This window comes from Oncorhynchus keta, chromosome 16, assembly GCF_023373465.1.
Source record: "Oncorhynchus keta strain PuntledgeMale-10-30-2019 chromosome 16, Oket_V2, whole genome shotgun sequence".
NCBI lineage: Eukaryota > Metazoa > Chordata > Actinopteri > Salmoniformes > Salmonidae > Oncorhynchus > Oncorhynchus keta.
Genome location: NC_068436.1, coordinates 18680439 through 18692895, shown reverse-complemented (window position 1 = coordinate 18692895; position 12457 = coordinate 18680439). Strand labels below are relative to the sequence as shown.

Genomic DNA, 12457 nt, shown 5'->3' with positions numbered 1-12457 from the left:
CACAACTATCTAATAGGCAGAATAATTACAGTGTAAACGTGATGTTTACATGAGGGGTGTTGAAAAACTTCCCTCCCCGCGATGCCTGCATCCGCCGTTGACTGCAGCTAAAGGTCACCGAGAAAGCTACGTGCCAGGTATGGCTGTTGTAGACTGCGTCGGTCCGGAGGAGGAGAGCTGGAGAGGAGACTGAGTAGAGCCTCGGAAATAAGAGATCAGACAAACACAGCAAGCAGCATGCCGTTTGGGATAGTAACGCTTCCCACTGTCCGATACCATCATCACTAAGCACTGAACAAATATCCAAAGCGGTAAGTGCTTCGAAAGGTTTTTTAATTACGTTACACATTTTCATAAACGCTTTCTTGCAGCTGGGGGGAATCCAGTTCGGAGGTTCATATCGTATTGACATCTAACTGGGCGTAGGCTAGGCTATCTGCCGATCTGCCCGTCTGTCTGTCTGTCTCTCTCTCTCAGGTTGAATATATTCGATTTGATTTATATCACAATGACAATATAACGAATATGTTGTTGTTGTCCAAATATATTCGTCGCAGTTTTGCCCATCCGTTGAAACGACAGCAAATGCAACTCTGTGCCTATGTTCCAGTTTTGATGCGCACTCCATCCAATGGGCATGCAGTGTGTGTGATCATCAACATGGAAATTGTAACATTAGAATAAAAACACTGGTGGGCTATGTGATTGAAAGGAACAGCATTGAATTGGCTATATATTCAATAAACAACCAAAGCAGCCTAATGAACACCTATTCGCAAGTATTTTGTAATTAGGCTAAAACCGGTGAAAAATGTCCCGGGCGGCGCATGTATCGATGTCCCTCCCTGTTGATGCGGTGGTGGCGGTTCGGGGCTGGGTCGTTCCCAACAGTGCCGCATTTGCATGTAGAACAGTGACAGTGTCAAACGCGATGCCTTTGCACAATGCGTCCAGGTCCCACTGATAACTGCAGTGGTGTAAAGTAACAAAGTAAAATCTACTTTGAAGTAGACGACTACTTAATTATTTTTGGGGGATATCTGTACGTTACTTGAAGCCTTCAACAGTGCATTTTGAAAGTTTTCATACCCCTTGACACTTTCCACATTTTGTTAGGTTACAGCCTTTTTTTTAAAATGTATATATTTTTACTCATCAATCTACACATAATACTCCACAATAACAAAGAAAAAACTGGTTTGCAAAAAAAATAAAACATTACATTTACATAAGTATTCAGACCCTTTACTCAGTACTTTGTTGAAGTACCTTTGGCAATGATTACAGCCTTGAGTCTTCTTGGGTATGATGCTACAAGCTTGGCACATCTGTACTTGTGGAGTTTCTCCCATTCTTCTCTGCTGATCCTCTCAAGCTCTGTCAGGTTGGTTGGGGAGTGTCGCTGCACAGCTATTTTCAGGTCTCTCCAGAGATGTTCCATTGGGTTCAAATCCGGACTCTGGCTGGGCCTCTCAAGGACATTCAGAGACTGGTCCCGAAGCCACTCCTGCATTGTCTTGGCTGTGTGCTTAGGGTTGTTGTCCTGTTGGAAGGTCTGAGGTCTGGGGCAGGTTTTCGTCAAGGATCTCTCTGTACTTTGCACAGTTCATCTTTCCCAGTTCATCGTTCCCTGATCCCGATTATTGGAGGACAAAAAACCGATACCGATTAATCGGCCAATTTAAAAATATATATATTTATAATAATGACAATTACAACAATACTGAATGAACACTTATTTTAACTTAATATAATACATCAATAAAATCAATTTAGCCTCAAATAAATAATGAAACATGTTCAATTTGGTTTAAATAATGCAAAAACAATGTGTTGGAGAAGTCAAAGTGCAATACGTGCCATGTAAAAAAGCTAACGTTTGAGTTCCTTGCTCAGAACATGAGAACATATGAAAGCTGGTGGTTCCTTTTAACATGAGACTTCAATATTGCAAGGTAAGAGATTTTAGGTTGTAGTTAATATATTATTTATAGGACTATTTCTCTCTATACCATTTGTATTTCATATACCTTTGACTATTGGATGTGCTTATAGGCACTATAGTATTGCCAGTGTAACAGTATACCTTCCGTCCCTCTCCTCGCCCCTACCTGGGCTCGAACCAGGAACACATCGACAACAGCCACACTCGAAACAGCGTTACCCATCACTCCACAAAAGCCGCGGGGGGAATAACTACTCCAAGTCTCAGAGCGAATGACGTTTGAAACGCTATTAGCGTTGCAAACCCCGCTAACTAGCTAGCCATTTCACATCGGTTACACCAGCCATTAGGCTGATAGGCTTGAAGTCATAAACAGCGCTGTGCTTGTGAAGAGCTGCTGGCAAAACGCACGAAAGTGCTGTTTAAATGAATGCTTACGAGCCTGCTGCTGCCTACCATCGCTCAGTCAGACTGCTCTATCAAATCATAGACTTAACTATAACATAACACACAGAAATATGAGCCTTTGGTCATTAATATGGTAGAATCCAGAAACTATCATTTCGAAAACAAAACGTTTATTATTTCAGTGAAATACGGAACCGTTCGGTATTTTATCTAATGGGTTAACATCCCAAAGTCTAAATATTCTTGTTACATTGCACAACCTTCAATGTCATGCCATAATTACGTACAATTCTGGCAAATTAGTTTGCAATGAGCAAGGCTGCCCAAACTGTTGCATATACCCTGACTCTGTGTGCAATGAACGTAAGAGAAGTGACACAATTTCACCTGGTTAATATTGCCTGCTAACCTGGATTTCTTTTAGTTAAATATGCAGGTTTAAATATATATACTTCTGTGTTTTGATTTTAAGAAAGGCATTGATGTTCATGGTTAGGTACACATTGGAGCAACGATACGCACCGCATCGATTATATGCAACGCAAGACACGCTAGATAAACTAGTAATAACATCAACCATGTGTAGTTAACTAGTGATTATGATTGATTGATTGTTTTTTATAAGATAAGTTTAATGCTAGCTTGCAACTTACCTTGGATCTACTGCATTCGCGTAACAGGCAGGCTCCTCATGGAGTGCAATGAGAGGCAGGTGGTTAGAGCGTTGGACTAGTTAACTGTAAGGTTGCAAGATCCCCCGAGCGAACGAGGTGAAAATGTGTCGTTTTGCACCTGAACAAGCAGATAACCCACCGTTCCTAGGCCATCATTGAAAATAAGAATGTGTTCTTAACTGAATTGCCTAGTTAAATAAAATAAACATTTTGTTTTTAAATAGGCAAAATCGAAGCCCAAAAATACAGATTTCCGATTGTTATGAAAACTTGAAATCGGCCCTAATTAATCAGCCATTAAGTGTCCATCGGGTTCTTGGTCACCTCCCTGACCAAGGCCCTTCTCCCTTGATTGCTCAGTTTGGCTTGGCGGCCAGCTCTAGGAAGAGTCTTGGTGGTTCCAAACGTCTTCCATTTAAGAATGATGAAAGCAACTGTTTTCTTGGGGACCTTCAATGCTGCAGTATTTTTTGGGGTACCTTTCCCCTGATCTGTGCCTTAACACAATCCTGTCACGGAGCTCTACAGACAATTCCTTCGACCTCATGGTTTGGTTTTTGCTCTGACGTGCACTGTCAACTGTGGGACCTTAAATAGACAGGTGTGTGCCTTTCTAAATCATGTCCAATCAATTGAATATATCACAGGTGGACTCCAATCAAGTTGTAGAAACATCTTAAGGATGATGAATGAAAACTGGAAGCACCTGAACTAAATTTCAAGTCTCATAGCAAAGTGTCTGAATACTTATGTAAATAAGGTATTTATGCTTTTTATTTTTAATACATTTGCAAAAATTTCTAAAAACCTTTGCTTTGTCATTATCGGGTATTGTGTATAGATTGATAAAAAAAAATATATACAAAAATATAGAATAATGCAGTAACGTAACAAAATGTGGAACAAGTGAAGGGGTCTGAATACTTTCCGAATGCACTGTACTTTATTAGGCCTTATTGTCCCTGACACCAACAGTAGGCTACTAGATAATGGAATACTTAGCAGGACAGGGAAGAATGGTCCAATTCATACAGTTATCAAGAGAACATCCTTGGTCATCCATACTGCCTCTGATCTGGCAAACTCACTTAACACAGATGCTTTGTTTGTAAATGATGTCTGAGTGTTTGTAAATGGTCTGTTGGTCAGTGTTGGAGGGTGCCCCTGGCTATCCATTAAAAAAAGCTAATTGTGCCGTCTGGTTTGCTTTATATAAGGAATTTGGATGGATTTATATCTTCTACTTTTGATCCTTAAAGCTACAATATATAACTTTTTGGGTGACCCCAACCAAATGCACATAGAAATGTGAGTGATAGATATGTCATTCTCATTGAAAGCAAGTATAAGAAGTGGTGTATCTATTCTATGTGCTCCATTTCTATGGTTCCCATTCTTAAGTTTTGTTTTTGCGTCTTTTACTTTCCGTTTTGCACACCAGCTTCAAACAGCTTCAAATAAAATAATTTTGGTTATGGAAAATATATTTCACAGCAGTTTTCATGGTCCAATGATTCTCTACTTGCTTTTTTTGCCACATAAACTGAAATTAGGCAAACTATTACAATTTTAGCAACCAGGAAATGATGGAGTTATTTCTGCATAGTGCATCTTTAAGTGTATTTAAAAGCATATCGTTTTAGATTTTTACTCAAGTAGTATTCTACTGGGTGACTTTCACTTCCACTTCAGTCATTTTCAATTAGGGTCTTTAATTTAACTCAAGGATGACAATTGGGTACTTTTTCCACAACTGGATAACTGTCGATGGTACATTAAGGCCGTTATAAATAGAATGGAATGAGCTTCTCTCTGTTCTGTGTTCTATTTCCTCCCCATTCTAGTTTAGGTTACATAACACTCAAGGCTATTCCCCCTCCAGTGTTTCCGTATTAGGGAGGATTGTGTGAATTAGGCTCGGTACCCAACTCCCAATGGTAAAACTGTAAGAAATGACTCTTTCTAATTTCTTCCTCTAATCCCACCTGGTAAGCTTTGGCGGCAGAGATAAGCTTCTTTAGTGAGCAGGTCAGGGAGTCGTTTAGCCGTGCCTTTGTCTGCAACACTGGACTGGACTCACAGCTGGGCGCTTCTAATGATATTGATAAAGCCGCAGTAGGATTAAATGTAAGGTCAAAGGTTATTGTTGACGTGCGGAAACAGATGGCACCCTATTCCCCTATTGGACCGTGTTAAAAGAAATGCACTAGGGTACCATTTGGAACTCAGTCTAGGGCTCTATCCAGCGGATTGATACGCTACAATACCAGAGTACTTTTGGGCAGAAGTTGCTACCTGGCACAGAGCTAAAGAAAATAAACCACTTTACCATTATGACTTTGCCAGTGACACTTTAGTTTATTTTACTTTTACTTTAGGAATATCATAGAATTATTGCCAAACACCATGCGACAAGTAACCTCAGATGTGAGTGCTTTTCCTATTTTGATTCACAGGTCTAGGATCAGCCATCGCTTATACCCAAATCATGACCGTAATTAGAGGGGAAAGTGTTTAACTGACCTAGGGGCTACTTTGTCCTACTTCTAGTTCTAAGAGGTGGTTTAGTCTGAGGGAAGTTTTTGGCAGAAAATGACAGAAGCCAGAAGAAACTGTTGTTGAGGAGCTGTCACCTTTACAAAGAAATTGTGACTTGGTCTCTCTTTCTCTCCCTCTTTCACCTCACTCTTCACCTTTTTCATTCCTCATCTGCTCCCCCCTTTTCTCTCTCCATCTCTCTTGTTCTCCCTCTCTCTCTATCTCCTTACATTGTTCCTTGTCATGTTCTCTGAAGGAGGGTAATGATGACATCACAAATTCAGACTGATACAGTGTGATCCATCATTCCTGGCCTGACGTTGACATGGCAACAGGCAGGAAGGGTGAGTCCTTGACTTCTGTGTGTGTGTTTGTTTGTTTGTCTGTTTCTGTCTGTCTGTTTCTGTCTGTCTGTCTGTTTCTGTCTGTCTGTCTGTCTGTCTGTCTGTCTGTCTGTCTGTCTGTCTGTCTGTCTGTCTGTCTGTCTGTCTGTCTGTCTGTCTGTCTGTCTGTCTGTCTGTCTGTCTGTCTGTCTGTCTGTCTCTGTCTAACTGATATCGCCCAAACATTAATTAATTGATCTGCCAGCGATTGTCTCTAAGTGAATGGATTTTCAATCCCTTCCCGCTGTTTGTAAAGCCCTAATGCCATGTCAGACCTAAGTTATACTGATGGACCAAAACACTAACTCTCTCCCACTCTCTCCTGCTCTCTGTCTCACTCTCTCTCTCATAAAAGCGCAATGAAAACTTGCAGTCGTATACAGCTGCTTAGCCATGCATGAATGATATGTGTGTGCGTGTGTTCAGTACGTGCCTGTGTGTGTATTTCTGTCCCTGACCGAGTCACGCCCTTACTGACTCTTCCCCAGGGTCCACCTCAAAGGGAGGAAGTGTGCGTTTCCCTGACGACGAGGATGCCATGGGCTCCCCTGTTCACCGTGAGGACAAAGCCAATGATTCTTCCATCCCTGCTCTCCCAGAGCCTGATGGGAACTTCCTGGTTAAGGTGGGCGGGGTTTGGAATACGAATGCTCGAATTGCTTGTGCCAAGTTCAGTAGGCAAACATTGTTGAAAATTTCAGATTGAAATGTTATGAATAGAGCAGACATGATTCCTTATTCTACAGGTCATAGAGCCATGTTTGTTCTCCATAACATATTTCTACAACATTATGCCCTGCTCAATGCACCCCTGATGGGTACCTACATAATAACTACTTAACACATTTCATAAGAAGTGTGTGAGTATTTAATAAGTATTTATATAATTTATACTGTGTTTCTCCTCTCTCTCTCTCTCTCTCTCACACACACTCTCTCTCTCTTTTCAGGTAGGGTTCCTGAGGAGTCTGCATCGTTATGAGATCGTCTTCACCCTCCCAGAGGTGCCTGTGCTGGGGAAAGATGTGTGCTCCCTCCCTTCCTCCTCATCACCAACTCCCAGACCCCTCCTCAAAGTCAACCGTGTCACACCCACACCAGAGGGTACGTTGGAGACCAGGGCCGTATGCATTAGGGCATGTCAAAGAAAACGTTAAACCGTTTTGCAATGGAAAATGAAAATGAGTGTTTGTTATTGTAGTCCAGCTATTCCCTTCCTGTTTCAATCAGTTGTTATACTGTTCGAAGCCTATTGAATGCGACCCAGGATAGAAACTGAGATGATTGCTTCTGTGTTCCTTGAACAGGATCCAAATCGTCCAAATGGATATGAAATGAGTAAATGGATATATTGGTAAAGATGGGTGCAGTGTAGACCTGAAAGTGGCAGAAAACCACTAACAAGGCATATCTAATCTCCCATGTGCCCCTCTGCCAACAAACATATTAGCACCATAACAAGACACTGTTTCTGTCATTACTGTAACCTACTATTACAGCAACTGGTATGTTATCAAACCTGTGAAACTTGAATGTCTGTCCGGATCACTGGCGAAGGTCTCTTCCTTCTTCTACCTTTTCTCCCCCTCCATCCCCTGTCCCCAATGAATACTTGTCTGGCGCAAAGGCAACAATTTCCCTACCTCTTCCCCTTTTATCACCTATTCTACATTCTTTAGATCCGCTCTCCATCCCCTGTTCCCCACCAATGCCATCCGACCCATGGAGGGTGAGGCTCTGATCGGAATTACCAGAGGAATATAACCACCACCAGACAGTCATTACCAGAGGAATATAACTACCACCAGACAGGCATTACCAGAGGAATATAACCACCACCAGACAGTCATTACCAGAGGAATATAACCACCATCAGACAGTCATTACTAGAGGAATATAACCACCATCAGACAGTCATTACTAGAGGAATATAACCACCATCAGACAGTCATTACCAGAGGAATATAACCACCATCAGACAGTCATTACCAGAGGAATATAACCACCATCAGACAGTTATTACCAGAGGAATATAACCACCACCAGACAGTTATTACCAGAGGAATATAACCACCATCAGACAGTCATTACTAGAGGAATATAACCACCACCAGACAGGCATTACTAGAGGAATATAACCACCACCAGACAGTCATTACTAGAGGAATATAACCACCACCAGACAGTCATTACCAGAGGAATATAACCACCATCAGACAGTCATTACTAGAGGAATATAACCACCATCAGACAGGCATTACCAGAGGAATATAACCACCATAAGACAGTCATTACCAGAGGAATATAACCACCACCAGACAGTTATTACCAGAGGAATATAACCACCATCAGACAGTCATTACTAGAGGAATATAACCACCATCAGACAGGCATTACCAGAGGAATATAACCACCATCAGACAGTCATTACCAGAGGAATATAACCACCACCAGACAGTTATTACCAGAGGAATATAACCACCATCAGACAGTCATTACTAGAGGAATATAACTACCACCAGACAGGCATTACCAGAGGAATATAACCACCACCAGACAGTCATTACCATACATTTACATTACATTTAAGTCATTTAGCAGACGCTCTTATCCAGAGCGACTTACAAATTGGTGCATACACCTTATGACAACCAGTGGAACAGCCACTTGCATCTAAATCTTGTTGGGGGGGGTGAGAAGGATTACTTACCCTTACTTACCCTATCCTAGGTATTCCTTGAAGAGGTGGGGTTTCAGGTGTCTCCGGAAGGTGGTGATTGACTCCGCTGTCCTGGCGTCGTGAGGGAGTTTGTTCCACCATTGGGGGCCAGAGCAGCGAACAGTTTTGACTGGGCTGAGCGGGAACTGTACTTCCTCAGTGGTAGGGAGGCGAGCAGGCCAGAGGTGGATGAACGCAGTGCCCTTGTTTGGGTGTAGGGCCTGATCAGAGCCTGGAGGTACTGAGGTGCCGTTCCCCTCACAGCTCCGTAGGCGAGCACCATGGTCTTGTAGCGGATGCGAGCTTCAACTGGAAGCCAGTGGAGAGAGCGGAGGAGCGGGGTGACGTGAGAGAACTTGGGAAGGTTGAACACCAGACGGGCTGCGGCGTTCTGGATGAGTTGTAGGGGTTTAATGGCACAGGCAGGGAGCCCAGCCAACAGCGAGTTGCAGTAATCAAGACGGGAGATGACAAGTGCCTGGATTAGGACCTGCGCCGCTTCCTGTGTGAGGCAGGGTCGTACTCTGCGGATGTTGTAGAGCATGAACCTACAGGAACGGGACACCGCCTTGATGTTAGTTGAGAACGTCAGGGTGTTGTCCAGGATCACGCCAAGGTTCTTAGCACTCTGGGAGGAGGACACAATGGAGTTGTCAACCGTGATGGCGAGATCATGGAATGGGCAGTCCTTCCCCGGGAGGAAGAGGAGCTCCGTCTTGCTGAGGTTCAGCTTGAGGTGGTGATCCGTCATCCACACTGATATGTCTGCCAGACATGCAGAGATGCGATTCGCCACCTGGTCATCAGAAGGGGGAAAGGAGAAGATTAATTGTGTGTCGTCTGCATAGCAATGATAGGAGAGACCATGTGAGGTTATGACAGAGCCAAGTGACTTGGTGTATAGCGAGAATAAGAGAGGGCCTAGAACAGAGCCCTGGGGACGCCAGTGGTGAGAGCGCGTGGTGAGGAGACAGATTCTCGCCACGCCACCTGGTAGGAGCGACCTGTCAGGTAGGACGCAATCCAAGCGTGGGCCGCGCCGGAGATGCCCAACTCGGAGAGGGTGGAGAGGAGGATCTGATGGTTCACAGTATCGAAGGCAGCCGATAGGTCTAGAAGGATGAGAGCAGAGGAGAGAGAGTTAGCTTTAGCAGTGCGGAGCGCCTCCGTGATACAGAGAAGAGCAGTCTCAGTTGAATGACTAGTCTTGAAACCTGACTGATTTGGATCAAGAAGGTCATTCTGAGAGAGATAGCGGTAGAGCTGGCCAAGGACGGCACGCTCAAGAGTTTTGGAGAGAAAAGAGAGAAGGGATACTGGTCTGTAGTTGTTGACATCGGAGGGATCGAGTGTAGGTTTTTTCAGAAGGGGTGCAACTCTCGCTCTCTTGAAGACGGGAGGGACGTAGCCAGCGGTCAGGGATGAGTTGATGAGCGAGGTGAGGTAAGGGAGAAGGTCTCCGGAAATGGTCTGGAGAAGAGAGGAGGGGATAGGGTCAAGCGGGCAGGTTGTTGGGCGGCCGGCCGTCACAAGACGCAAGATTTCATCTGGAGAGAGAGGGGAGAAAGAGGTCAGAGCATAGGGTAGGGCAGTGTGAGCAGAACCAGCGGTGTCGTTTGACTTAGCAAACGAGGATCGGATGTCATCGACCTTCTTTTCAAAATGGTTGACGAAGTCATCTGCAGAGAGGGAGGAGGGAGGGGGGAGGATTCAGGAGGGAGGAGAAGGTGGCAAAGAGCTTCCTAGGGTTAGAGGCAGATGCTTGGAATTTAGAATGGTAGAAAGTGGCTTTAGCAGCAGAGACAGAGGAGGAAAATGTAGAGAGGAGGGAGTGAAAGGATGCCAGGTCCGCAGGGAGGCGAGTTTTCCTCCATTTCCGCTCGGCTGCCCGGAGCCCTGTTCTGTGAGCTCGCAATGAGTCGTCGAGCCACGGAGCGGGAGGGGAGGACCGAGCCGGCCTGGAGGATAGGGGACATAGAGAGTCAAAGGATGCAGTAAGGGAGGAGAGGAGGGTTGAGGAGGCAGAATCAGGAGATAGGTTGGAGAAAGTTTGAGCAGAGGGAAGAGATGATAGGATGGAAGAGGAGAGAGTAGCGGGGGAGAGAGAGCGAAGGTTGGGACGGCGCGATACCATCCGAGTAGGGGCAGTGTGGGAAGTGTTGGATGAGAGCGAGAGGGAAAAGGATACAAGGTAGTGGTCGGAGACTTGGAGGGGAGTTGCAATGAGGTTAGTGGAAGAACAGCATCTAGTAAAGATGAGGTCAAGCGTATTGCCTGCCTTGTGAGTAGGGGGGGAAGGTGAGAGGGTGAGGTCAAAAGAGGAGAGGAGTGGAAAGAAGGAGGCAGAGAGGAATGAGTCAAAGGTAGACGTGGGGAGGTTAAAGTCGCCCAGAACTGTGAGAGGTGAGCCGTCCTCAGGAAAGGAGCTTATCAAGGCATCAAGCTCATTGATGAACTCTCCGAGGGAACCTGGAGGGCGATAAATGACAAGGATGTTAAGCTTGAAAGGGCTGGTAACTGTGACAGCATGGAATTCAAAGGAGGCAATAGACAGATGGGTAAGGGGAGAAAGAGAGAAAGACCACTTGGGAGAGATGAGGATCCCGGTGCCACCACCCCGCTGACCAGAAGCTCTCGGGGTGTGCGAGAACACGTGGGCGGACGAGGAGAGAGCAGTAGGAGTAGCAGTGTTATCTGTGGTGATCCATGTTTCCGTTAGTGCCAAGAAGTCAAGGGACTGGAGGGAGGCATAGGCTGAGATGAACTCTGCTTTGTTGGCCGCAGATCGGCAGTTCCAGAGGCTACCTGAGACCTGGAACTCCACGTGGGTCGTACGCGCTGGGACCACCAGATTAGGGTGGTCGCGGCCACGCGGTGTGGAGCGTTTGTATGGTCTGTGCAGAGAGGAGAGAACAGGGATAGACAGACACATAGTTGACAGGCTACAGAAAAGGCTACGCTAATGCAAGGAAATTGGAATGACAAGTGGACTACACGTCTCGAATGTTCAGAAAGTTAAGCTTACGTAGCAAGAATCTTATTGACTAAAATGATTAAAATGATACAGTACTGCTAAAGTAGGCTAGCTGGCAGTAGCTGCGTTGTTGGCACTACACTAATCAAGTCGTTCCGTTGAGTGTAATAATTTCTACAGTGCAGCTATTCGGGGGCTAGCTGGGTAGCTAGCAGTGTTGTTTACGTTACGTTGAGTTAAAAGAACGACAATAGCTGGCTAGCTAACCTAGGAAATCGGTCTAGACTACACAATTATCTTTGAAACAAAGACGGCTATGTAGCTAGCTATGTAGCTAGCTACGATCAAACAAATCAAACCGTTGTACTGTAATGAAATGAAAATGTGATACTCCCTGACCGGTGATTGAATTCGAATCAGTAGACGTGTGGTGACGTTGGCTAGCTGTTAGCTGTTAGCTGTTGGCTAGCTAGCAGAGTCTCCTACGTTAAGGACGACAAATAGCTGGCTAGCGAACCTCAGTGAATTAAGATAATCACTCCAAGGCTACACACACTAAACTACACAATTATCTTGGAAACAAAGACAGCTATGTAGCTAGCTAACACTGAACTAATCAAGTCGTACAGTAGAGTGAATAGCACTACAGTGATGCTAATCTGTGTGCGTTAGCTAGCGTTGCTAGCTCCTGGGCGAATAGCAGTGAAGGCTACGTTAGGGCGACGAAATACGAAATACGATAATTATGCAATTATCTCTGATACAAGGACGGCTATGTAGCTAGCTAAGAAGAATTGCTAAGATTATGTAGCTAGC

At 44.7% G+C, this 12457-nt stretch overlaps 1 protein-coding gene across 2 annotated transcripts in view; it reads left to right on the top strand.

Annotated features, from left to right (window-relative positions):
- The first annotated feature begins 29 nt into the window (after nt 1–29).
- The window catches only part of adissp (adipose secreted signaling protein), a 40254-nt gene continuing 27826 nt past the window's right edge, over nt 30–12457 (top strand). The window contains exons 1-4 of one of the 2 annotated variants that reach the window (XM_052464992.1): nt 33–311; nt 5822–5909; nt 6437–6573; nt 6899–7052. In XM_052464992.1, coding sequence (XP_052320952.1) covers nt 5891–5909; nt 6437–6573; nt 6899–7052 — 310 coding nt within the window. In that variant the 5' untranslated portion in view covers nt 33–311; nt 5822–5890. Of the gene's footprint in view, nt 312–5821; nt 5910–6436; nt 6574–6898; nt 7053–12457 lie in introns of both variants that reach the window. The other variant, XM_052464993.1, reaches the window with a different exon arrangement.